The 27,267-nt window shown below is 35.3% G+C and overlaps 1 protein-coding gene across 4 annotated transcripts in view; it reads right to left on the bottom strand.

The window, feature by feature from the left end:
• POT1 (protection of telomeres 1) overlaps nt 1-26,515 on the bottom strand; it is a 60,114-nt gene extending 33,599 nt beyond the window's left edge. Inside the window, exons 1-9 of one of the 4 annotated variants that reach the window (XM_050970063.1) lie at nt 26,470-26,515; nt 25,390-25,473; nt 21,852-21,985; nt 17,591-17,663; nt 15,991-16,082; nt 12,091-12,201; nt 10,148-10,195; nt 8,868-8,982; nt 1,945-2,075 (exon numbers count right to left, since the gene is read on the bottom strand). In XM_050970063.1, coding sequence (XP_050826020.1) covers nt 1,945-2,075; nt 8,868-8,982; nt 10,148-10,195; nt 12,091-12,201; nt 15,991-16,082; nt 17,591-17,663; nt 21,852-21,974 — 693 coding nt within the window. In that variant the 5' untranslated portion in view covers nt 21,975-21,985; nt 25,390-25,473; nt 26,470-26,515. Of the gene's footprint in view, nt 1-1,944; nt 2,076-8,867; nt 8,983-10,147; nt 10,196-12,090; nt 12,202-15,990; nt 16,083-16,687; nt 16,797-17,590; nt 17,664-21,851; nt 21,986-25,389; nt 25,474-26,101 lie in introns of those variants that run through there. The other 3 variants (XM_050970062.1, XM_009086794.4, XM_050970064.1) reach the window with 3 other exon arrangements.
• Between the last annotated feature and the right edge of the window lie 752 nt (nt 26,516-27,267).

Raw genomic sequence — 27,267 nt, 5'->3', positions numbered from 1 at the left:
AAAGTACCCTATTATTTAGTCTGGGGTAATCAGAACACACCCATCGAGAGAAAGACATCTTAGTCACTCTAGATCATTTTCACTTAGAAAGTAATGAAAAAAGCTCTCAACTCATGAGCAGCTGGAGGTCTGTTAGGACTGGAAACCACTTAGCTTATACTTAGCTCAACTGTGATGAAAAAAGAAGTGTATATGAGAAGCGAAGTGATAGACCCTCTCTTTAAATACTGGAACATCTTCTTGGAGAATGATAAAGTAGCAACTGACAAGGATTCTAGAATTCTAGATCTCCTCAAAAAAGTGATGCCAAATCAGAGTAGTGAGGTCCCTTACATGTGCTATATCAGTAGGTTTCCTTAGTAAGTTGGTGATAATAAAAAATAGTAGAAGTTAGACAATACTATGTTTGCTTAAAACAGGGTGCATACATAAACTTCCTGACAGTGGTCTTGTTTGGTTTCTTGAAGTGTACTTAGAAACCAATACTGACCTACCACAACGATACAACTTTTCAATTTTCAATTCTATTATTTTGACCAGTCCCTTTCTACTTTCTCCTTCTTCACATATATAAAATATGTGCTCTGTTTTCAGAAGCAATAAACAATGAATTTCTGAAATGAATGTATCTGAACAACATTTACCCTGATGGATTCAGAGAAAATATTAAAATTTAGTGTAAGAGTTTCCCATCTGAAGTAAAATTCATGAACTTCCAAGACTGATAACACATCTCAAGTACTGATCAGCACACAAGCTTCAAAATGTAAATACAATTTAATTCTACTCATATTACATATATAGATGGTCTTAGAGAAGCCTTATACTAACCCAGAACAAGTTAGCTAATTTCTCTCTCAATTGTAAATACTTATAATATAGAGGAATAACTTAAGACTGTTAAGAAAGGACTTCTTAAGATTCAGAAACAATCTCAGTAGCAGGAAAAGCAAATACTGGATAAATCTTACCACTTTTTATATTCACTATCATGGGGTTTTCTTCTTTGTTCTCCTGCTACAGGAGATATCAAAATGTACATGCTCAGTGCTACAGATATTTATCCCTTTTATCATCCTTTTGTACAATCCTAAATTTCCTAGATCTCTTAAGTTTCCTAGGACACTCTCAAGAGTGTTCACATATGCAAACTGGTTTTTTTGTTGATGTTATGTTCTTAGGTTTTAAAGGTTTTTTTGTTTTTATTTTTTTTTACTGGCCTCTTTCCTTACATTCAATTTCTGCTACAATTATTTAATTATTTTACATAAAAATACAAAATTATGTATGCAAAAAAATACAAGATTATGTTGCAAATTAAAATCACATCTTTCATCCCATTATGCACCTCTATAAGTATGGTCCAGCTTTACAGGATTTCCATTCAGTCCCTGTAGGGTAGCTGTTCTTCCCTATACAGTTGCAGCAGGCACAAGAAAAACATCCAGCAGAAGCAGTATCAAAGCTATAAACAGTTTCCTGCATGCCCTTTGATACAGATAAATATGGAGTAATGCAGGATAACACTGAAGCAGCAGCAGGAGCACACTGCACATTAACAAGCCCAGACAGATTCCTTCTACTGGAGTGATTCTCCAGCTGACCTAAACTGCTCCACAAGAGAAGACCTAAAGAAACTCCTCAATTCTATCAGTTTGAAGAGGAATAAATTGTGCTGATTTATGTTAGTTAAATTCTATCCATCTAGAAGTACCAAATAATTTTTTTAATAAATAAGTAGTTTAAGAAATACTGCTGTTGTTTGAAAAAATGTCAGTTTACTTTCAGTTTTGGTCCACACCATAACCATAGCTGTTTTAACAATCAGCTGCTTGATCCAATGTCTCCAAGAGTTAATTTCTGTACATATAGAACTAAATTATTGCTATGGTCCTCTCAGTGCAGAAAAGCAAGCACGTAAACCCCCCACATCCTAGTACATACCTTTATTCTATGAAATCGAACAATATCTCCAACTTTGTAAATTTTTGGTAGAGAATCAAGGTTTCCACTAAAAAGACTGCACGTTAACTTCACATTTGATGGGTCCACAAGTGTTACAATTGAGCAATAATCTGTAAAATATAAAAGTGTCTGGATGAGTAACAGGCATTATGGAATTATTAATACACAGATATTAAATTTGAGAGGAACATCCCTATGGCAGATTTTTTTCTGCTATGATCTGTGTAACTTTTTTAAAGTTAATTTTTTTACACTACCATAATAACTGAAGTGTGGCCCATCTTGCCAATAATTAGCCCAAATAACTGAAAATTAAATATGTGATTAAGCACAGCTCTGTGTGCAAGAACACACAAATCTTTTTCTTCTGTCTGCAACAGGCATGCTATTCTTTCACGTTTCAATTACTTCTACAAAATGAGGCCCACATCTTCAATTTAATAAAATAATTTTCTAAGATTTATTTTGCACAGCTTTCTGAAAAGGTAATGAGTTCTGTAAGTTCTACAGGCAAACAAAAGCAAAAATTACATATCCTTGATTTCAACAAAATATGCAAGATAGATATATATACCACAAGAATAGAGTCACACAGTGGTAGGCAGAAAGTAGAGTAAAAATATGAAATATGCCTTTCTGAAGTTAAACTTTATTAGAAGTAAAATTCTATGATAATCTAAAAAGTAAAATCAAAACCACATGCAAAGATAACAATGCAGATCAGCTGAGAGCAGAGCAGCATTTGTGGATTTGGATTACATAAACAAAACCTGTATTTTCCATTTCAGTTTACAGAACATTGGTGATACCTTATAAACAGAGTAAAAGCACATGTGCTCTTTTGCAACATGGCAGCTGGTAACCTACCTGAGAAACCAAGTAGCAGTAGAAAGGCTGTATCCTGGCCCTAACCTCCTGTACCTCCTACTGTCCCTCCAAGAGACACCTGTAACCATAGCCACAGGAACAGAGACTAGGAAGGAGGAAGGAGGGATGCCTGAAGTGAAGCTGAACCTGGGGAAAGGTGGAGGAACAGCGTTCTCCCTAACTGTTCAAATATGTCTTTGTTTCTCAATATCTGAATAGGTTATTAGATGTTTATGCTAATAAATTCCCCAAATTTGTTTTGCCCTGATAAATACTTTCTCATCTCTTAACAAGAAAAACCCAAACAGAAGTGAAAAAAAATCTAAATCAAAAATCCCAACTTCCCTTAGCTGTAATTTTGAGGCACCTGGTGATAATGACTCTACACTAGTTTATAGAGCTAGGAATTGAACAGAGGTGTCGTAGGTCTAAAACAAAGTCAATAAAGTCCCCATTATGCACATTATAAAGATGCAGACACATAAGTTGTGGCTAGACAGCTTTGAAAGAGAATGCTATCAGTCTAGTAAAACTGACAGATTTGCCTTATATAAAAAAGCTATGGGAAGGCAGTCATACTAAGATGATTGTTATATGTAAACTCTCTGAACAGATTCCCTAAACATGAAGCCAGGTATGTAAGACTGAATTAAAATACATGCTGTAAAAAAAATGTTCTTCCATTTCCAGCACATATACCCTTAGATTTTGCTATCATTTAAACTTAAAATTTTAAATTATCTAATGATTTGAGTGAAAGAACTGGTGAAAGAAATCCAATGAAGGCTTACCAAGAAATAAAACTTTTCCTAGAGATACAAAAACCTTCTGTATTTCTAGAAAACTAGTACTCTTCTTCCTTCCCAAGATTTTATACAGATTCAATAATGATAAATCATTATTGAATCTGTATAAAATCATGAACATTTTGAATAATCTTTTGCATTCAGAAGTTGCTGAGATCACTTTTTTCCACTCCCACCAAAGGCACAAGGTCCACATACAGGCCGTTTTAACATTTTATGCTAGGAATGTCAAGAATAAACTCCAGTCACTGGCTGACAAAACTGCGAGTATTTGCAACTGTAATCTAAAGACTGATTTATTTCTTTGGAAATAAATGAATTCTAGAGGTTAACTTAAAAGATCTGTTGCAAATATGAACAAAACGAGCAATTAAGAAGAAAAGTCCATATGGTTCAGAGATTTACAATCCTTTGGGGATGCAGAATAACATGCTACAGTGCACTGATATAATCCAACATCACAATCAAGGGGAAATAGCAAAAACATGGCACATTAAAATTGTGGTTGCTCTTTGATGCTGTGATTATGCAACCTAGTCAGCTTCATATATGTGCAGCTGCCTATTTAATGGTAGAAGTTAAACACACTACCTCAATTTTCTGTGTAATTAGCATAATCATAACAGACTGATAACCATCCTAGTCAAAGCAGTATAAAACAGTACACTTGCTTTACATAGCCCAGGAACACTTTCTACGCAATAGAGGTTCTCTTTCTCTGTGACTTTAGTCTTCCATGCCTTATCACCTCAAAACATCACTTCTACAAACCTAATTACAATAGAGGTGTCTGAGAACAAAGCATAAATACTCATTTTTTAATGAAATCCTCATTCAGCAAAGCCCTTTTTGAAGGTTAAAAATAAAAAATGCTACTTGTCTTTTCCAGCTGAAATGTGAAAATTGTTTCCTGTTTTCCACAGTAGCATTATAGATCAGTGAATGAATTCACTTTTCTGAAAAAACAGTGAGTCAAACCCTACACAGAATTGCTGAATTTATATAGTGTCCTAGAGTTAAACATAACAATATAATGTCATTGTTCACACTTTTGATTTTTCTCAATATACTACCCAAAACAGCAAAATTCTTTCATTACCAAGCTAATAAATAAATAAGTAAATACATAATGGAAGTTTGCATATTGGAGTCAATTTTCCCTTACTAGGGAAATTAACTCAATAGACTAAAAAAAAATCCACTGATTTTCTTTTACTTGCAATAAACTGTCTTAAAAATATGACACAAGGGATGCACAGTTCAACAAATTTATATGCTACAGAAGAAAGCTTTCTACTTTCATACTAGATTGTCTCAGTAAAATCACTAAATTTCAGTGCCACACAGAACTTCAAACTGCACCTACCTTTTTTAAAATATATTTAATTATTATGAAGAGGTATTCTCACTTAGGCTTATCATCATGTGAGGAACCACCTGCCATGGACAGCTGTCTACACCTGGTAACTGGTGTAGACAGCTGTCCATGGTGTTACAAAAACAAGGAGACATAACTCATGTTTAACTTAAATGAAAGTACAGAGTGATGGTCTGCATGCATCTTACACACTTTTTATACTCTTTCATCTAAGTCCTTATTGTTCTTTAAAAGTACAATTGCTGTAACTTGTTAACAAGTTCTTTATTTCATGTCATAAAAAATTCCACAATGATTTGGTAATCAGTAGAAGGTTGCACTGTCTGCATGGAGAATGCTGACTGTCAAGCTTCTAGGTCCTTTAAATAGTTTGAAATAGGAAGCTCTTGCAGCTCAGTAAAAGTTACTGAAAATCAAAAGTTGCCTCCACTATCATGACAGTCTAGGTTCATTCTTCAGGTTACAACTTTTCCTTCAGAAAGCCATAGTATTTCCATTCTTTTTACGGAAATCTCTGTTATGTTGGCTATTAGCATGAGCAGAGAGCCAGCATTTCTTCACAGTATGTTCAGATAGACAAAAAAACCCACAAAAAACCCCACATCCCACAACTTCACGTACAAACTCATTTTTCAGTCATCCTGAGAAAACCAGAATTGCTTAAAAATCTTTCCAGATTAGTAGTTATTGATATTGTAGGGCCAACGAGTTGTTTAGAATTTACTGATTAAAAATTTATTGTAGTTCTACTGAGGACTCCAGCAACTCCTGACAAATACTCTTGTATAAATTGCTAAGGTGGAGAGCATCGATCTAATTACACATCCCCCCTTGGGCAATCATATATTTATTCTTCAATAACATTTAGTGGAAAACCCACTACCCTGAACCAATAACTTCTCCCTTCCAAGAGATAAAAAAGGTTTTGGGCAATGTTGTTAGCAGTCAGGGACTCTAATTAAAGATTGCCTTCTGTTTCTTTTATTTCAATGCACACAAAAAAGACAGATTATTGTAGCAAATTATTCTCTCTTCAAAACTAAATGAAACATTTAATACTGTTTTCAAGAATTACTGAGGCCATTCAAAACACAAGTGTCTGCACTAACACCAAACAGCTGACCCAGCTGATTTACCATTTAGATTTCAACAAGACAGGAAAAAATAATACAAATGTACACACACTCCTCTGTGTGTCTATATATGTATGTGCAAACATATGCTGCAGAAGCCCAAACCAAAACCTCTGAAGAATCAAACTGTTTTACTAGAGCTTGTTATTATCTAACATGATAATACACTTTAGAGATACAATTTGGTAACTACCAGAAGCATCTGGCTAAACAGCTGTTTCAATGCCATCATTTGTAATCTTTAGATCAAAGTAATTTAACTATTTATTATTATTATTATTAATTCCTTTAAATATTTTTTCCTTTATTTATCAGCTATATTTTAAGATAAGAAAGAGTGATTATTTTAAAAAGAAATGCATATAAGCCATGTGAACAGAAGGGAAAATATTATTCTAATCCCTAGGGGTCCAGAAATGAAATTGCTGTCTTTACCTCTGCAACAATTTTTATTCTGTTCTGCAAAACTTATATAAATCCTCAACATTTTGATTCAGAAAAAAACCTTAAAATAGAACACAATACTTTGAAGGAAAAACTACTGCAGATATAACTGAGTCTGCTTCCTCAAAAAAGGACACCACAACATTCTGGGTTGGGTTTGCTTTGCACTGTAAGGCTGGTTTGCTATTACTTGCTAAAAATTGACTGTTGTAATTCAAGTTGGCCAAATGGTAACAGTTTAAATTAGAGTTCATTTTTCAGCTACATAATTTGAACCAAACTCTGGGCTGTTTGATGAACTTGGCTCAAGATCAAATAAAAATTGAGAACAAAAACAAAACTCTGGGCTTCAAAAATTCTTTAAAAATCTGATTTGATTCTTAATCTGCATTTTGGGCATGTAGAATGGTTGACCTCGAAGAAGTGTCTTTTCCAAAATTTCTATCCTTTATTAATTTTGATTCTAAGAAATATTTTGTAAAAATAAAATAGCTACAATCTAAATGAATGTCTAGGTAGGATAAAATGAGATTTAACTGAACATGTGACATACAAATACACTGCATGTATCTATGACAAAATGCTAGATGAAGGTTCCCCCAGAAAAATAAAACATTAATTCTATTACATTGTTACCCAGCAGCAAGGATTCTTCTTCATTCTTCCCTGCTTTATAAAAAACACTGAGCAGTATCTACTCGGAAAAAGAAGGGTTGGGGAAGCAGTAGGCGTCATCCAGGTTAAGTACTTGAGATATCCTTAGGATTAAGAGAGGGGAGAGAGGAGAATATCATCTTTGTTAAAAATTTAAAATATCTTAAACTATTGAGGAAGGAAATCAGACAAAATCCCATCTGTTTCTTGTATGAAGAAAGACCCAAAACATTTTCTTGGACAGTTTACAGAACTCATGAGGGTCTTACATACAGAGGTTTCAAACTATATGCCCCAAGCAAAAGCGTGCTTAACTAAAACAACTTTCTCTGTAATAAATGATTTATGAACATAGTGAAAACTCATTTAAGTCATCAGTGTTTTAACACTCACCTAATGCAATAATGGCAATGAAAATTATGAACTTTTAATTACAGATTATATAAGCCAAAAAGACTAAATTAGGTACCAGTCCAGTGGTACCCACCTTCAGTGGGAACACAGTGCAAAACCTTAATATGTAAATATGTAAATATGCAAAACCTTAATACACAGTGCAAAGCCTTAATATGTGTAAGAAGGAGCAGCATCTTCTACCTCAGGGCATATCTATAGAGTGAATAAAGACCCATGTGGACAGTGAATAAAGACCCATGTGGATAAAGTACAGTGGCCCCACTTTCCAGGCTTCCAGGGGGCATCAGCTTGAAGCTACATGACTCTATTATTACAGTGTCAGACAGAGAATGTATTGGTGCAGGATTGGGTCAGGTCTAAAGCAACTACAGAATGTTCTGACAAGAGCCACTTCATACCCTGACAATGCAGAACAATCACTGACCATTTTGTACCCTCTCAAGCCAACATCGCTCTGGATTGTGCAAAAAATAAAAAACCAACATTGAAATATTTGACTGATTAGTGAATATTTTTACCCAAAAACCCAGACTAATTAGAACTGTATTAGAGATTTTCATTATAAAGTAGCAAGTGAATTACAACTATCTTCATAAATGAGAAATATCAGATTGTGTCCCTGTTCTCCAGTGATATTGTTGTTATTTTAATAATGTCAACTGAAAATATACAGGGAAGACATATCAAGAAGTTATTAATGACATTTTGGCAACGACTAGTTGCTAAACAAATAATCATTTTCCCTATTAAACTTCTACTAAAGAAATTAAAGTGAATAACTTGACAAATAACTCAGCTGAAAAAAAATCTCTCAAAGCTCCTTCAGAGACACGCCAGTTTGAAAGTCGGTGAATTAACTTCATGTTTTTATGTATCTGGAAAGAATGGCTGCCCTAATGATTTCCAGCAATCAGTACTTGTCTAATTAAGATGTGTCAAGTCCTCAATTCCCTGAAGTCTTGTTAAAGTAGCTGGACAAATGATAAATCTCCTTTAAGAACTTTCTTCATTTGCTATCACCACCAGTCTGACTGAACTGACTGATATCTCTTATCTATTGGTTTTTCTGTTTCCTTGGTATTAGCTGGTCTAAGCTATGGTCAAAGGATCATGTGAATTTGTTTTTCTGGTTCATTTTGAACAAACATAGTAAGAACAGTTCTGGCTGAAGGACATTTCAAATCTCTTGAATATAGTACATACCAGTTCCTTTGCTAATATAAGGAGGCTTGAAGAATTTCACAACGCCATACAAGTTCACTACGGTTCCATCTTTAAGGTGATTCAGGGGAGTATACACATATTTTGGAGCAACAGACTGAAAAGACACAATACAATGAGGGAACAGAAGAAAAAATTATTCAAACATTCATACAGAATTTTAACATCATTTGTCCTCAGACATATTTATTTCATCTTGTAAAAAGAAATAAAGATTAACTATTTCTTTGTATCTTATTCACTTGAGACTCAGAAAGCACACAAGACTTTTTAATTTCTTTCTGTGATTGCACCTTTCTTACAATAAGCCAACCAGTTAACTGAAGTAAGTTTCAGCACATGAACCAGGTGGGTAAAAGTCATTACAATAAAGAACAATGAAAGAGAATTTTTTACTAATTCATCTTTGTATGTCCATCCAGAGGAGTTTTAAAGCACATATATAAATAGCTTTGTATTTCTGCTTGGCAGTGTCACTGCACAGAATCCTTGTCTTGGGCTGGGGGTGGGAGCAAGGTTACCTCTCACAGCCACTGTGCACATCTCCTGATTAAAATACCACAGCTGCTGGAGGATTAAAGAAATTAAGGGCTACTTTCTACAGTTTAAGGACTATTCTCCTCTCATCTTAAGGTTGCTGATTAGACTCTTTTAAAGAATATGAGTTCTCTCAAACTGATTGATAACTTAGGTTTTCAAGTACTATATTGAAAAAATGGAACTTTAAATAAAAATTGAAAACAAACTCTATCACCATTGGTACTGAATCTTTAACATAATGATAAAGCACACTAAAATTTCATGAACAAGTTCCTCTGCTTTTAAAATACTATTTCTTGTAGAATTTTAAGTCAGACACATAAGGGCTTGTTCCAAACAGAAATCAAAACAAATGTTAAGACCAGTATTGAAAGGCTCATTTTAAATCAAAGGAAGTTTAATATTTCCTTTTTTCTTTTTACAACACAAGCATACAATCTTATTTAGACCAACAGTTACCTTTCTAATTCAAATTTCCTAAACCAACATGAAATTCATTTGGAGATCGAGATGGGAACTATACTACAAGTATAGAAAATGTACTACTTCATTCATATTTTATTTTGTGTTCCAGGTATATTATTTGCAAAAGCAAAAGCTAAATGACTTCTGGGATAAGCAAATGGAAATAAATTAAACAGGAACAAAAATGAATTCCACACCTTCTTATTAACATGCAGTTAATCTCATGTGATTTAAAAATATCCCAAATACAAACTCACCACAGATACAGTTTCTAAAGCAGCAGTTGCTCCTGGTTTAGTGTAAATCTGTGGAGAAAAAATAACAAACTTTCTGATTACAAAATTGAAGGTACTGAAAATATAGCAACATTCAATAACTTTAAAGCAAATACAACACTATGTAGGAATACAAACTAGCCCTAGAGACATTTCTGCTGTATCTGAACCATATTTGTATCCAGTAAAACTTTAGCTACAGAAGAAGAGAAAGCAGTTACTTACTGCCCTCACACTCATTCAAAAGGTTCTTCAAAAAAATACACGCATTTTCTAAAATCACCCAGCTGAATATGTTAGGTCACATTAATAGAGTAGCATTTGGAAGCTGGAGGCCACAAACTTAAAACTATAGTTGCTTAACACATAGACCTTAAATGGGTTTAAGGTTTTGTAATTAAAGATGTATGTACATGTCAATGCTTAGAGCAGACAGATCTGCTCTATTCTCAGTGATCTGTTACTTTCCTTTGGCGGAAAAAGTCTACAAAAATGGGATAAATTTTATTTAAAGATAGTTCCTAAGCTTTTTGAGCCTTGTTTATAAGCCAGACTTACCTCCAATGTAAGGTCCTTTAAAGAACTAATCATGAAAATTTGATGAAAAGCCAACACTCCCCACTCTCTGTGAGGAACACAGGGATCAGCTGCCATCCCAGTGCCACAGCCCAGCCTGGCTGCTGGACACAGAGCCCTGTGTCACAGCTGTGTCCTGCCTCAGCATTGCCCACTCCTGCCAGGGCTCTGCTTTTGATCTCCACCTCAGATGCACTCCTGAAGGTGATTTTACTTTTAAACAGCCAAGTGAAAAGTTATGACTGGGGAAGTGAAGCCCACACAAAGTCTGCTCATTTATATTAATGTCAAATATCCAATATGTGTGTCACCAAACAAAGTGCCACAAGCTCCATTCTGTGGTCAGTGATGAAATAAACAATTCAGCACAACCCAGACATTCAGGGAGCTGCACAGTGTCTTTTGGATTGGACTCTGTCATGAGGTCTTGCCAATACTCAGTTGAAGGCCTGGAGCAGTTTCCAAAATATAGACACTTTTAGCTTACACACACCTATTCAGACTCAGGGTGGTTTTGCTATCCATGATATTCAATGAAAAATATTCTTTCTACCTGTATATCATCATTACCAACATATAATGAATGCCATGAAACAGTCTGCACTATCATTTATAATGAATGCCATGAAACAGTCTGCACTATCATTTATAATGAATGCCATGAAACAGTCTGCACTATCATTTTAAATAATTCTGGTTTTCACTGAGCTGTGTGGCAAGTTCTAATTACCTATAGAGGTCAATTCCAAAACAAAAGTGCTTTTCTGCAATTGAAAAAAAAAAATTTCTTAAATTTAGGATTTAATTAGACAATAATTATACAGATAAAACTAAGCAGAACAGATGTGACAATAGTACAAAAGAACAAATATTTTACTTGGGACAACAGGGTACAATTCTCTGTATAAAATTTAGATTATAGTAATCCACGTATTTGAAAACCAACAACTAATCATTTAAGACAGTACAAACTCATAGAACAGAGAAAACTAAAAATTTTAGACCTGAAATTGCTCTTGCACCCTCTACCTTGTCTGCATTATTGAAATGTGTTATACACAACAGTAGTTTAAACAGCTCTGGGAACTTAAGTCAACCATAGTCATATTCTTCCACTTGACAAGTGGAAATTTACCTGGAAAATAACTTGGTTAGGGCTATTATAAAATTACATGTGCACACACACACAGAGGAAACATGTCTTGTTTCCTGCTGACCATGGTAAATAATCTGTACCATTTCAGTTTCACATAGATTTTACTGTTTTTTCCTTATTATAAAGCAAAATGTTCGCATTTTGTAAATTAAAATTAAAAAAAAAAGGAAAAAAATGTTGGGCAACGACATACATAAATGGTTGATCCAGCTTCTTCAGACACTTCCAGGTGACAATCATGTCTAGCATCCTCTCTCTCTGTAGGCAATTTTATCACCTTGAATCCTGCAACTATGAAGGTTTCCTATGGGGACAGAGCAATAACAGAAAATGATGGCGATTCTAACACATGCTCTATTTTAAGACTATATAATGTGAAATTTCACCCTAAAGTCTCACGACATTGAAGAAACAAAAATCCTGAACAAATTGTAAAAACTGTCTTTAAGCTTCCCAATTTAGCTCTTCTCCCCATGGAATTTATATTTACAACAAATACCAGGAAGCTTTTCTTTTTAATTCTGCTAAAATTTTCACACTCATGATGCTACTGTAACAGAGTGCTATTTTTGACAAAGCCTAGAGAGGAAGATTCACACTGAATAAAGCAAAAGAATCATTCTTTGAATGCAATAATGACTGACTGCTTTCTGGTGAGCTTAACTACGGTACAAAAGAAATCACACGTAAGACCAGCAGCAATAAAACATTTTTTCTTAGAGCTTCTTTCCTATTGAATTACAGCTCTACTTTTAAGAAACTCTCTTATAAACTCTGTTTTGGCTGGACCACCAGCTTCCTTAAGGGTTAAATAGGTAGGTCAACCAACAGGTAAGTTTCTGGTAGCAAAAGCGACCTTAAAAACATCTCTGGCATCACTCCTGAAATTCTGGCACAGAAAACAATTGTAACTCTATTTTCACTTTGGTACAAAGTTGCTCAGACACCACAAAATGAAGAAGAAAAAGAGGATTTAAAGGGTACATGATTCGAGTCCCAGCAGCAGCTCATGTTTTTAGCAGCAACTTCACCAAATCAAAAAGAAAAAAAAAAGTAAAAATTAAAAAGGAGGAGAAGCTAGAGAATACATTAAATATCTTTAGGTAATCAGAGGTGATTAAAAAAGCTATCTGATACAATGTAAAGCTCCTTTATAGTCAGCTCCCTTGCTATCAGAACTGCTTAGCAGGGCTGTGCCAGTGTGCTCCATTCCAATAAATATGTTAGACTTGGAACCCCATTTCTATTCAAGCTTCTACCAAAAGCACTTCCATAAACTTTTACTGAATAACTTTTCTTCATGTATTTATTTGATTACAACAAATAAAAGAGTTTTCTGATTGAAGTTGACAGTTTTAGCAAATATTGCACTATGTCAGTGCTTTTTTTGCTATTTCAGCAATCTGACAATGCTATGCTAAATGATTTAAGATCCAAAAACTTAATGTTTTGTGCAAGAAAAAGAAAAGCTTCTAGATTAAGTGACAGTGATATATGTAGTTATTAAAACATTGGGGAAAAAATTTCTGCAGAAAACATAAATTTAATCAGACAGTTTAATTCATAATGAAGCTACTTAGGGCATGATGATTTTCAGGTAGTGACACACTGTACACTTTGACTAAAAAGTAATACATAAACCTAGAAGGAAGCCATACTCAAAGTCAAAACATCTCAAAACAATTACAACACTCACTATTCTCTGCACCTCTAAATGCTGTCCTACTAACATACATCAAAGTTGTTTCATTCTTTCCAGATACAGAAACACACAAATATAAACTTCAGGAATCTCCAGGAATTTTGCCAAAATCAGGTGTTACTATGTGTCTTTCCTTTCACTGTTAGGTGATGCTACCCAGATTGTTCCTTCAACAGTAAAACTGCCCTTTATCTAAAAAGCTATGTCTTACTTATACATTATTTCTATTTCAGCATTTCATTAGAATGCACACTGCACAAGATTCTGGGATATGGCTGCTGAGACAGGACTGGAGATCTGTACAGGTAACTTCTCCTGTCTTGCTCTCCTGTGTCAGAATGAAATTCAGAATTACATAGACTCAGCCTTTTAACTAACTGATAATAAGTGAAAATTTTTTGGAGTAGTATTAGGTCACTAGTGATTACTTTTATGTAATTTATATCCATATGTAGCACCATATTAAAAAAAAGCCAAAAACAAACATCCTCTCAAACTGTGAAAGGACTGTGCAATTTCCATGAGAAAAAGACAGCACTAACCTCAAAATCTAGTTCTACAGGCAGAAAGAACAGATATAGTCTCAGATTTTTTACAAATTCACAGTCAACTTTGACAGGTTGTGACTTGCAGTTTCTAAACATGCAAAAAAAAATTCCTAATATTTGCACGCTGCTTTGAAATTTAATGTTATATTAGTTTTCAAAACAGATTGCTTTCCATTTCATCTTTAGCTAAGAAGCCTTGGGAATCAAAGCTATTTACTTAAATTGGTGGATTTTGATGTCAACAGAAGTATATTGCATAAATAAATTATGTGATTCAAAGAATGTTTTTAAAGGGAAAAAAAAATTCCATTTCCCTCATTCAGAAAGTGTGATATACAGGAAATATGATATTTTTCCTGATGGTTATTCTGTTACAGATTGAGAAGACTCTCAGAAGACAACACGGTCACTCACATCTTTTAGAAATCGCCAGCTCCTCCCCCTGGCTAATTTAGCTAAAGTTCTTCCAGTACTGAACTTTAGAAAGATATGATATGGAAATTAAAAAATACTAAAATCTGAAATGATATGTAGCAAATAAACACTACTTTCTGGACTTTACTGAAGTAATTCTTTAATGGCTAAAAATTGGGGCTTTTTTTCAAACTCCTCTAGCTTCAGAAATCATTTCTTCCTCATATTCATATTCTTCCAAAATTAAAATCTCATTTGAGACATGAGGGAACCATCTTGATGGTTCAGTTCACTGGGGAAGAACAAACTGAGGTCCTAGCACACTTTGGCTAATGCCTGTTGCCTGTGGGTTGTAGTTTCCTACCCAACTCTTTAGTAATGATCTTTTTATCTTCTAATTGCTGCTCAGTACCCTGTTCAACATTTGTATTTTTATCAGGACAAAACTGATTTGTTCATTGAATTTAAAAAGATTCTGCAGCTTGCATATTTAGCAAATAAGTTCAGGAACTTTCCACTCTGGCTGCCCCATCAAAATTGAAAATTACATGGAATTGAGGAATCTGTATAAAGACTGTAATTTGCCCAGAGAAGTTGTGGATGCCCCATCATTGGAAATGTTCAAAGTAAGCTTGGATAGGGCTTTGGAGCAATCTAATGATGTGAAATATGTCCCTGCCCATATATCCCTCCCTATGACAGGAGGGCTGTAACTGGCTGATCTTTGAAGGTGCCTTCCAGCGCAAACTATTCTATGATTTAGTGTGAATTCATACCACAAATGAAAAAGCACTAACATGAGCTCGTAATGCTTCATATTCTAATTTTAATTTCATATTTGGCTAATAATGAAATGTCAGTAAACGGATAGGCAGTCTTAAAAAAAGACTGAGATAATTGTTTTTATCTTGTTTTCCTTCTTTAGTGGTAAGACATTGTCTCACAAACTCACAAACTGACTTGTCTAAGTCTTTTACCTGGAGCTAATCAAACCAAATTATTATCTCTGACAAAGCAAGACACCATCTTCAAGTCAATAAAAAAATCCTGCATGCAGTTTTAAATTTTTTTTTTAACTTTTAGTGTAACTGTCTTTCATGTGAATTTAATTATAAAATATATCTTATCAAATGGCAAAACATTCAAAGTATGAATATAAATGGGTGACTTCTCTATTATCCATATTCATGATCCTTTGCTTGCTAGGTAAACAGCATTGATAAAAAGAATTGCTTTATTTCAATGTTAGTGTGAGAAAGAATTTACATATGCAAATACTATCGATTTGAAGGGATTGAACAGACTATTTCCAATTTTAGGGATAGGCAGACAAAGACAAGAAAAGAAGTCAACATACATCTGTGAAAAAAAAAAAAGCAATTCCTAAGCCAAGAATTTATATGTATATATGTTTTGGTGGTTTGTTTACCCCATGGCGTATAATTTTTGCACAATCCTCTGCCATTTTTCCATATATGAAAACATTGATGCTGTTGATCTGGGGACACAAGTCATCCGAATCTGGAGGAAAAAAAGCAAAGTGATTCCAATCACTACACCTTCTCCAAAACAAAACAGCAGTGGAAACGATTATAAAACAAGTGATCTAACAACTAACTAACTAACATACCTGTAGTAGCACATTCCGTTGTACATTAATGAAAAACTAACATTTTTCAATTAATGTACAAACAGGAAATGTGCTAACTACAGGTATATTGCTCAGTATATTCTTCATAACAGGATTAAAATGTGTCTGTTGTACACCAGTGTACAATTAAACAGAAATGAAAAAGATTTCCACTTGGATAATTCAATGTATAGTGTTAGATTAACAGTTACATTAACATAGATCCTACTGTAGAATCTATAAATTGAAGATAATCTAGGTCATAGAATATCAATTAATAGCCTTCCAGGAAGAAATAATGTTATTTTAAGAGTTTTTTACTTTTTACTGTTTCAGTGATTTAAATGTGCAAACTTATGTTTCTATAGAGAATGTGCATGAACTCTCCTCTCCTGAACAGTCACTGAAATCAGCAAGACTCAGGGAGGTTAAGCATCCCTTTGAGAAACCTGGAGCCAGCAGGGAGACTGACACAGGCCCCAACAATTCCATTCACCTCTGCTAACACCAGACACAGGCAGGGGCACCAGGCAGGAGCTGCACATCCCAGGCTGGCTGCTCAGGAGTCAGGGGGCTCAGAGGGAGCACAAGTGATTCTCTAGCCACTGCAAGGAATAAGCTGAGAATGAAATGGAAGGAAACGGAAAGTTCCTTGAATCCAACAAACCCCTGACAAATTACCTCCTCCACCTTCCTGACTGGAGGGGATGATAAACTTAAGACTTAAAAGGAACATATTACTTTTTCATATCATTTCATATCATGATGAACAACTTAGGCCTTTCAAAGTGCTAATCTATCTACTGGTATTCAAATACTTGAGTAGTAAGGTGAAATTTCCTTTTCTTAAATGCTTACATTAAAACAGAATGAAACACGAATATTTTACTGCTATTCAAAATACTGACCTATATTAAAGGTGCTCTTACATAGCATATATAGCATATATATATAGCATAGTATATGCTATATATATATATATACATATACATATATATAGACACACACACATATATATATGTATATATGTGTATATATATAAATAAATATATATATAAAAATATAAATATAAATATAATGTGGTAACTATTATGTGTGCAATTTTTTTGGTCCTTCTTATGATAAGCAGCTTGAAAATGCACTATTAAAGCTATAGATATTGCTAATACATTCCCAGGACAGTCTTTTAAAAAGTTATGCAACAAGAAGTCTACTGAAATATAAAGACTGTATTGTTTCCATTAACTTACCTGGCATAAGTTTATCTTAAACCTTTTTTTTAAAGAAAATGAACAGTTTTAGAGTGTATTTTAAATCTAACATTCTGCTAAACATTATACAAGAGTAGGAACTACTGATCTAGTACCATAAATTTAAAATGTATACTTAAATGTAGTACCTTGAACAACAATCTTGAAAAAGTCTGTTCCATCTTTGAGTTTTGTTAATGGGTAGGAAAGAGTAACTATTCCCTACAAAGCAAAAAAGAAAATAAAATGTTGTGAACTAAGACTGCATGCCTTTAAGTTACTGAAATACTGATATCAGCTGAAACACCTCTAAGATAAAAAAGGCAGAATTTATGGAACAAGCACAAATTGCCATCTGCATTCTTAACAAAAAACCAAAAACCAACTGCTATAGTCAGTGATCAAAAGCAACATTCTTGAGTAGTAAAAAAGGAAGTATTACATGTCAATACTATTTAGATGCCACAGACAAGATGAAAAACAATAAAACAGTAGCTATGGAACTACACATGTAACTTTTATTAGTTACAAAAATAGCAAAAAAGACTAGAGTTTTAGCACAAAATCTGAAAGGCATCTGAAGAGGTAGTGATCAAAATCTTAAAAGATACAGTAATTTCTCCAAAAATATTGGCAAAGGATTACAAAATAAATATCAGAACAAAATCTCAGTCAAGATATAATAGACACATATGAAGATAAAAAACCTTCTGTGAAAAAAATGCAGCTGTGAGAAAAGTATCACAAAGTTTTGAAACTGTTGTGTTATAATTGTTTGGCAATAATACAAATACTCTAAAAGATCCTATGATTTAACATATAATTCAAAATACTCTTTTTTATTGTAATGCTGGAGTTACAATGAAGCAAAAATCAGCAACTTCAGTGATATTAACATCTCTTTGGAATCTACACATCTTGTTAGAAAGAGGGTATCATCAACAATACCAAAAATGTCAGTCAAGTGTCTTTCACAGAACAGCAGATGAAGCACTGTAATCTTCTCAACAATAAAACAACAAAAAAAAAGGAAAATAAAGAAAAATAAAGTTCAGTAAAGAAAAATAAAATTATTGAAAGCACACTCTGCAAAATGCTTAAAAACTACACAAACAGCACAAAAATAGACTAAAAGGTTTTTTTGTAAAAAAAGAGTGTGGTAATATGTCTATAAACGCAACATTAAGAGGACAGTGAGGTAAATCACAGCGATTTTACAGTACACATATTCAGTGGGAAGCTTGACTTAAATGCTAGCAAATGCTTCTTAAACCAAATCAAGACAAAATATGCAGCAGGGAATTATTACTCCAGAGGCCTTCCAGAGTAAAATTTGTCCTACAATGTGCTACCTGAGGAGTAATCCAAATCAAATTCAACAAGATTTTACTGTCTGTTTTATAAAGAAATAATATCACTCCACAAAACCTCAACATTATTTAAAAATGCTGATTTCCAAAATAACTTGATAATTTAATCTACTTAACAAAACTAATTAGTCTTCTCTGTGAAAAGCAGGAACTTACCTGTTAAAAACAGAAAGGTTTCTCACTTGTTTTCAAAATTACATCTTTGTTTTAATGTCACTATATATACACACACACCTATACACACACACACACACACATATATATAATTGTTCTTGCTGAGATTGCCTTCAATTGCATCCACAGGTAAATAAAAGACTACAGAATTTCTCTTGTAATAAAGTCTTTGCAATGAAACAGTCACCTCAGGAACACTTATATATATTTTTTCTTCTTAGTAAGAAATTTCAACGTGTACCAGCACACTATTTAAAAGTAAAATTTATTAATGTGATAGTGGCTGCTTTTTAACCATCTTTATTTTTTATTTTTCCTTTTATATCCCAGTATCTTCCAAAGAGTTTTCAAATTCTGGGATCACATTCTTTGCTATAATGTTCTGGCCCCTCCACTTTCCTTTGTATCCCAAACACCTACACTATAGTAGGTGTTAGTATAGTTCTGCTCCCCAGCTACCACCCATTTCCTCATACTGCCCCACTGCCTTCTACACATGCCTGAAACTCCTCAGCTCCTAACTTCAAAAGAACACACTTTAGTAAAACTCACTCAAATTGGCTCTTCTTTCACAAATTCTGTACTGCCTATTGTGTTCAGAAGCAAACTTTTTCCAGAAAGGGTTTTCCAAAACCCTCAACATTCCATAAGCCACTAGACACACTCTCAAACCTACCATGGAAAATTCTTCTGCTGCATGGCCTCCCTCCTTATAAGGCCTCGCTCCCTCAGTTTCGTTCTATAGCTAATTTGGCAGCTGATTTTAAGGTTTGGGTCAGATTTGCCACAGCAAAATGCAGAGAATTATGAACTAATAGGATAAGGCATCATATTTAGTTAACAGACATGGTGACTGAGGAGGTACAAACATCACTTGTGCCATTTTTCCACAAATTTGAATCTTGCAGATTTCAAAGAGGAGCCAGGAAGATAAAAACGCAGAAGAATGAAAAGACTGAGGCACACAAGTCAGACAGAAGCATCCCAAATGTCTTTTGTGGCTTTTCCCAGAACACATTTCATAGCAATCCTCTTCTGCCCTTCCCTCCTTGTCAAAGCAAGATCCCTATTTTGGCAGGTCTAGAGTGACAGTGTGCCACTACTAAGATAACCTAAAATCAGTGCATTCTAAGGTTCACTTCAAGCTCAGCCTGCAGAACTGGATTTTCCTTCACATTTAATGGTGCATTAGCACCAGCTTTATCAGCTCTCCAGTTGTGCTGTTTATGCCAAGCTGTTTTAGTCACCTACTAATCCATGTCAGCAGCAGTATGAAGTTCTCTTAACATAAGGCAGAAGTCTGAGAAAGACATTCTACACACCTTCCCTTTCAGAATCAGCTACAGCACTGCATATATGCTTTAAATCATAATCTGGTAGTAATTGCTCTGCTTTCCAAATGGAAACATATATTTTGGCAGAAACATTTTTTAATTTATAATGCATTTGTGTTTCCTTTACCACTTTCTTCTGAACAAGTATTCCTGTTCTTCCATGTCACGGCTGCTTGCAGACACAGTTCTTCAAAGCAGGAAAGTCTAGGTACTGTGCAGGTGAACAGGGGCAGGAAACTACCCCCTGAGGAATAAACCCTGTTTGCTAGCAGCAGTGGCTATTGACATTTCCATTTGTTCCTTTACAGGACCTGAGGGAGGCTGAATCATTCTCAATCAAATCACCTCCTACAGCACTCAACTGCTGCCTGCTTCCAAACAGGGCAGTTCTGCTCCTCCACTGTACTGAAGTGCACCACTCCCGGCATCAATTTGACACCACAATGATCCAGTGCAGAGTGACAGCAGCAGAAAATTATCCTTTCTCCAGCAATATGGATGGTCTTCTGCCCGTTTCCTTCTCATAAATGGACTCAATCACAGGGTAGTATGAGAACTGGATTTTGAACTGAGAATATACAGCTGTGGTAGCAAAAATGTTTCGTTCGGATACAGAAAAACATTAGATCAGTTCAGCTCATATTTTTAAAATGTTTGCAATGTTTGTGCCATTTCTTGAAGGATTCAAGACAACTTAAGTTTTCTTCAGAACCAAATTTCCTTAATTTTTCTCCCCTTAATTAATAGATTGAAAGAAAACCTTGGTTAATGCTGATTTCCTGACACATAGGCATCAGGGATGCCTAAAATGATTCTCAGAGCCACGACAAAAAAAAGTTAAACAGGACAGAAAAAGACCACATTCCAGAATTAATGCTGCATTTTACAGAGAATGTTGTTTTAGGCATGAAAAAGGTTATTTCTGCATTTCATTAGTATAGCAGGATTGTACTTCCAATCTGAAATACATTTGGGATTACTGTCAAATATAAGTGCACACTTGGTAATGATAAAAAAGACTAAATGTGTCTTGATGCTGGTAGTTGCTACAAACAACACTTTTCATAAAACTGGATATTGCATAATTTCATACAAAAGGAGAACTACTTTAGAAGCTTTTTAGTCACTCTGAAATCTGATCTTTAACAGGATTGGGGTGCTTATTACTATTTCTTTTAAACAAAATACCACTTAACCTCCCCCAATCCCTCCATTTGCAGCAAAACATTCTGCATATTAATGTGTTTTTAAATTGGTCCACAGCTTATAAACTCTGAAAAGAGAAACTCCTACAAAACTTTAGTCTGATAACATAAGAGAAAGGGACAGGACTGTGAACAATGAAGGTAATAGCAACATGCAATGAAGTTCAAGAAGATCACAATTTTTCACTGCTTAAAGATATGCAACAGATGAACACAAAGACACACAGCTGCAGAAAGTCACCAAGTGAGGTGGAATACAAAAGCACCTTGGTAATGGAACAGGGGCTATTTCAAAGCAAGGCAAAATTTTTTTACTGGTCAGTTTACCTGAATGTATTTGTTGGTATGATCACACCCTTCTTGCAAATGTTTTAAATCCTCCTTCTGCAAATGGCTTGGTAGTGGAGTCTCAGATTGTCCTTCAATGATCTTCAGCAATTGAACAGGCATAGCTGCTTTATCTAAACAAAAATAATGAAAAGAGTTCTGAAGCTTCTCACTTTGTTCAAATTAAGAGTTACTAGAAGTTGCATCTTACTCAGAAAGAGAATATTTACCTATTTCATAACAAGACAGTTTAATGATGTAAAACTAAGAATTTTCAGAGGGATTAGCCTCATCTCTTAGTACCATACACAGCAAGAAAGTAACATTTCCTTGGCAATAGACAACCATCCAAATTACTTGATTTTTCACACACTCCCAAACACCATAAATGGCAGTAAAATATTATTTTAAATATAAATTAATAGAAATACATATAAATGCAAAGGGTAATGTAAACAGTGTTATTATTTTATGTACAGATATAATATTTTATGTAGAGAAATACAGATAAAAACCATACAAAGACTTCGAATGACTCCTTCCCCAGCACAAGGTCATGGACAAACAACCCATATTCAGTTTTTTTCCTGTAAGAAAATTTGACTGCAAGAAATTAAAACATTTTTCATTTTAACTTAAAATGAACAACAGATGCTTGTGTACAGATTAAAAAAAATCAATGAATCAAGTAAAGAAAAAATAATAAAGAAAATAAGAATGGTATCTACAGATGCTAAGCATGGAGGGCACTTGGAACAAGGTAAGAAATGTATGACTGTGTCATCTATGGTCTGCCCTCACTGTAACAAAAGTCAATGAAATAAATTACTGGTGACAGTGTTATAATGCTGAGAACAGGAGAGAAGAAGAGTCTATTGCAATGAAGTTACACATAGGAAAAATGGAAAAAAGTGATCTAGCCATAAGTAGCTATTGCTGTATTTTCTCATTATATTGTCATCTCATTTCTTCTGGGGGTATCTTTGTCTTTGCAGTATAATTTTTATTTCAAGGTATCTTAAAAAAATCTGCAACATTATCAAGCTTCTGTTTGCAGTAAGTTTCAATAAACTAAGCAAAAAACAATTTCTGTCTTCTGAAAATCCAGATGGAAGTATTATAGCCACAGCCCTAATTTCAAACAGTTTTAGCAATTTTTATATGATAGTAAAGAACAGGAAAGAAAGTATTTCCTATAGTTTTGAATGGACATAAAAACTTGGTAATCTACTCAGTAAAAGCTTGAACTACATTTCAATTACAGTTCAAAAAAGCTTTTGCAGTGCTATGCAGACTGAATTCCTACAAAATGTTCAGTTATAGTCAAATGGAATTGGGAAACCATTGCCAAATGGAAAGACCAGTGAATCATAAGTTAGAAACATAAGTTAACACATACAGTTGCAGAGAGCAAAATTATACACATTCTTTCAAAAAGTATCTTATTCTTCAGAAAAATCAAAAATCCACCTTATTGTTCCTCCAGTATCCAAAGATATTAGACCTCACTAATAACTCGAGACTATTTCTCTTGTTGTGACCCTTCTTTCTCCTTCCCCATTTGCAGCAAACTCCCCAGTGCTGTTATTCTTCTCTAACAGATAAAAGCAAGAGGTCACAGTCACTCATGACATTGCAATGAAATACTTTGGTTTGAGGATGTCTCAGCTGCAATGGCACACATAGGGCAATTAGCTTTTGTTTTTTCTTAGTTTCCAATTTACATGAGGAGGAAGGAGAAAGAAATGAAGCATTATGAACTGTCCACAATCCCCATTCTCTGTCCCCTGCACTGCTCAGGGGGAGAAGCTAGTAGAGAAATTGGAGTGGAGCTAAGCCCAGAAAATGGGAGAGGTGGGGCAAAGATCTTTAGACTTGTTCTTACTTGTCACAATCCTTGGTATCTTATTTGTCATAAACCTTGGTTTGATGACCAGTAAGTTAAATTACTTTGTTGGAGTCTCTTTTGTCCATGTAAATGGTGAGTGATCTCCCTGCCTCAACCTGCAAGCTTTTAGTCATATTTTCTCTTCCCAGTCCTCTTGAGAGGAATGATAAGAGCGGCTTTGGCAGGCACCTGGCTTCCAGCCAGGGCCAACCTATGACAGAACAAAGCTGGAAGGTACAGCACCAGACAGGCTTCAATTTTTGCTTGAGCTGAAGCAGAAGTAAAAGCCTGTTACAAAGGTGCAGATGCTCTTCATGCTTTGACTAGTGAGGTATTAGAAGTTAGAACTTCTGTAAGATGTTACTGAATGAGACTAAAAACGATGCCTTTATCTGTATGCTTTCAAACACCACGACAGCATTGTCATTAGCTTACTAGGATTTCAAGTCTCTAGTGAAAAGAGCAACTGGAAGATTTACACAGCTTTTTAGTTCAAAGTATCTACTTCCCACTTTATTCTAGCAGACTGAGAAAATGATCTATTCCACCAAAAAAGAGTCAACTTCAAAGTTAATCAGCAATATTGATCTTACCCAGCAACTGTATAATGAGCCAGGGAGATATACAACATAACAGATTAATTATTTTTTTATCCTGTTTCTCTCTGTTACACTGCTTGAGCAATTAAAAATAGATCTTTCTGTTTGGTGTTTTGTATTTTCTCATGAAAATGTCTTATCAACACACAGCATTGTAAATAAAATTCCAGTAGAAAACAAGTGGGATGTTTTTATAGATCTTAAACTCCTACATGTATAAAACTAAGGTCATGTTTTCTAACTGCTAATCTCTGAAGCTTTCAGATTCTCGTTCCCAGCAATTAAAAACCAAAGATATGAGTATCCAGTTCTAAGAGTTATGAAAGTAAATTTTCCAAAACAAACTTCTAGAGCGTTGGCTTTCAAAATCCACATGAAGATATTGTTAGTGCTGTCCTTGGTGTTCCCAACTCTTCTGAGAGCAACTCGGTGCAAGTAAGAAAATCTGTCAAATACCTTTGCTGCTTTCAAAAGCCTGACAGGAATAATTTCAACTTGAGCCTAAGAAGCCTGCAAATAAGGATGGATATTGAAAAAAAAAAAACCAAACAAAACCAAGGAGACTGCAAAAATATCAGACAGAAGCATGGGACACTCCTTGGAGAGGAGTGAGACTCAACACATACACAGAGCAGAAAGAAGACTGTGAACTACAAATACCTTTCGCCTTCCAGCAATTAAAGTGACAAAAATTTGGAGAGTGAGCAAACAAAGAGCTTCACAACTTTAACAAAGAATTATATGAAAAGATGTAGACTGTTTAGACTATATACTGTATATAGGATGTAACCCACAATTTATCCCCGAGAGAGAATGCAATAAGCATCACTCAAGTGAAATATAACACTAAGAACAGCTATGGTCTTAACTCTTTTGTGCTGCTCTGCCCTATCCTTGACATTCTGCCTACTAACTAGAAAGATTAGTCCTTTCTCTACTATCAAGAAATACTTCAGTCATACACAAAAATTACATGAAGAGAACAATGTCATTCTGGGAAACAGAAGAGCATAAAACACGTGACTATGTGGGCTGCTGAAGGAAACCTCACCAAAGCCTCACGAAGAATGAAGGAATAGCCAAGAGCATCAGCATCTTATCGATGTGGTCAGTCAGTGGTACATACCTGAAGCCCCTGTAAACACAAATACTAGTCAGTGCAATATTTAGGCTAATTGCCCAAAGTTAAAATGTTTATGAAGTAAGTCATGCTTCACTATAAAAGCACACACCGGTGCAGACCAGCCATACGTTCCCACTATATTGTATGCAACACTTTGTCATAAAAATGAACATTTGCTACTTGAACAGAATAGGCAGTACAGAACTACCACAAGTCCAATGTGCCATTACAAGACAAAGCTTTTGTCATACAGCAGTCTTAATGAAACTTATAAGAACATCAGTGAACAAAGTGTGTAGTCTGTCTAGAATTTTTTCAAAAGTCTGATTTTATAATATATTAGTTCCTCAAGAATTATCAAGAGGTGAAAACATTATGTCAGATTAACTAGTTAAACAGAAGGAGAAATCAAGTCATTAGCATGACACATTCCTTTAGCTGCAAGGCTTCAGTTTGCTCTTGCTGAAGAGCACTTATCTTTTAAGGGAAATATGTCCTTGGCTGTTCTTACTCTTAAGAACAAGGCGATACTTAGTTTCCTTAGATTACAACGCGGTTTCTTAAGCAAACAAAAGATCTTTTATTCCAGATTAAAATTTACCTATCTGACATTGTGCAAGAGACTACAATGAAACATTACCTGAGGAAAAGGGATTCTTACACAGCCATTATTATCTCAACAGCACTTCAGCTCTAGAAAGCAGCAATCAATCCCCTGCAAAGCAGCGGCCTCAGGAGGAGAGCGCTACTCTGCAGACTCCACACTACACACGATATGAACCAATCGCTTCAGAAAATCAATCCACAAGAAGCCGAGACCTTTAGAACCCAGCCCATCAACACAATTATCAACAGTGCGCCCGGAAAGAAACTTTCAAAGCTGTGGAGCACTGTGCGGGGACTGCGCTCCCGGAGCAGAGCCTGTGTGCAGGGCACGACGGACGCAAACCGGGCCCAAAGACCCGTCGGTCCCCGTATGCCGCCAAACCCGCTTGTCCCTGTCCCTACCCCTTTGCCAGTTCCTTTCCCTTTCCCAGTCCCAGTCCCAGTCCCTGCCCCCGTCCCGCCTCGCCGCCGCCTGCGCCACTTCCGCCCTCCCCGCGCGCCGGCCGCGCATCGCGCATGCCCGAGTGGCGCGCGCACGCGCAGGGACAGGGACCGGGAATGGGAACAGGGAATGGGGACAAGGACGGGCTTAAACTCACTGATGCTCTTTTGTTTTCTCTTCAGGTTCTGTGTTTTCATGGCCGTAAAAGATCTGTTAGCAGTTACCACCACGGTGAAGTGAAATTGTGGAAAGCTTCTACATGATAGATGAATTAAATTAAAATCATTTGGGAACATCATTTTGCACTGCTGATTAATTTAAATGGTTACTTGATCATCTCTTGACTTCTCTCCTTTTTTTTTTTTTTTTTGCTGTTTCTTTTTCCAGTTAATTTTTTATAAAATTTACTATTAGATTCTTTCTATAAAGTAATCTTAAACCTAGAAGAATTGGAAGTTGTTATGCCCTGTCCTGTATATAATCAAAAGAGGAAAAAAAAGCATTGAATTTTGATAAAAGAATACCCCAATTTTATGTGTCAACAAAACAACTTGGTCTGACAGAAATCTAGCCTGGAGCCTGTTTTTCTTTAATTTTTAATACTGTTTTTGAACGGTAGTCCCATTCCTGTCCAGGAGGATGGCACGGATGAGGAAAGGGCGCTGGCGGCAGAGCGCGGGCTGGTCGGGGCCGGGCCGGCCCCGTGTCCCCGCTGTCCCCGGGCTGTCCCCGGGCCGTCCCCGAGTCTCCGGAGTCCC

Source organism: Serinus canaria, chromosome 1A (genome assembly GCF_022539315.1).
Source record: "Serinus canaria isolate serCan28SL12 chromosome 1A, serCan2020, whole genome shotgun sequence".
Lineage (NCBI taxonomy): Eukaryota > Metazoa > Chordata > Aves > Passeriformes > Fringillidae > Serinus > Serinus canaria.
The sequence above is the reverse complement of the archived record's forward strand: the minus strand, read 5'-3'. Positions and strand labels throughout refer to the sequence as shown.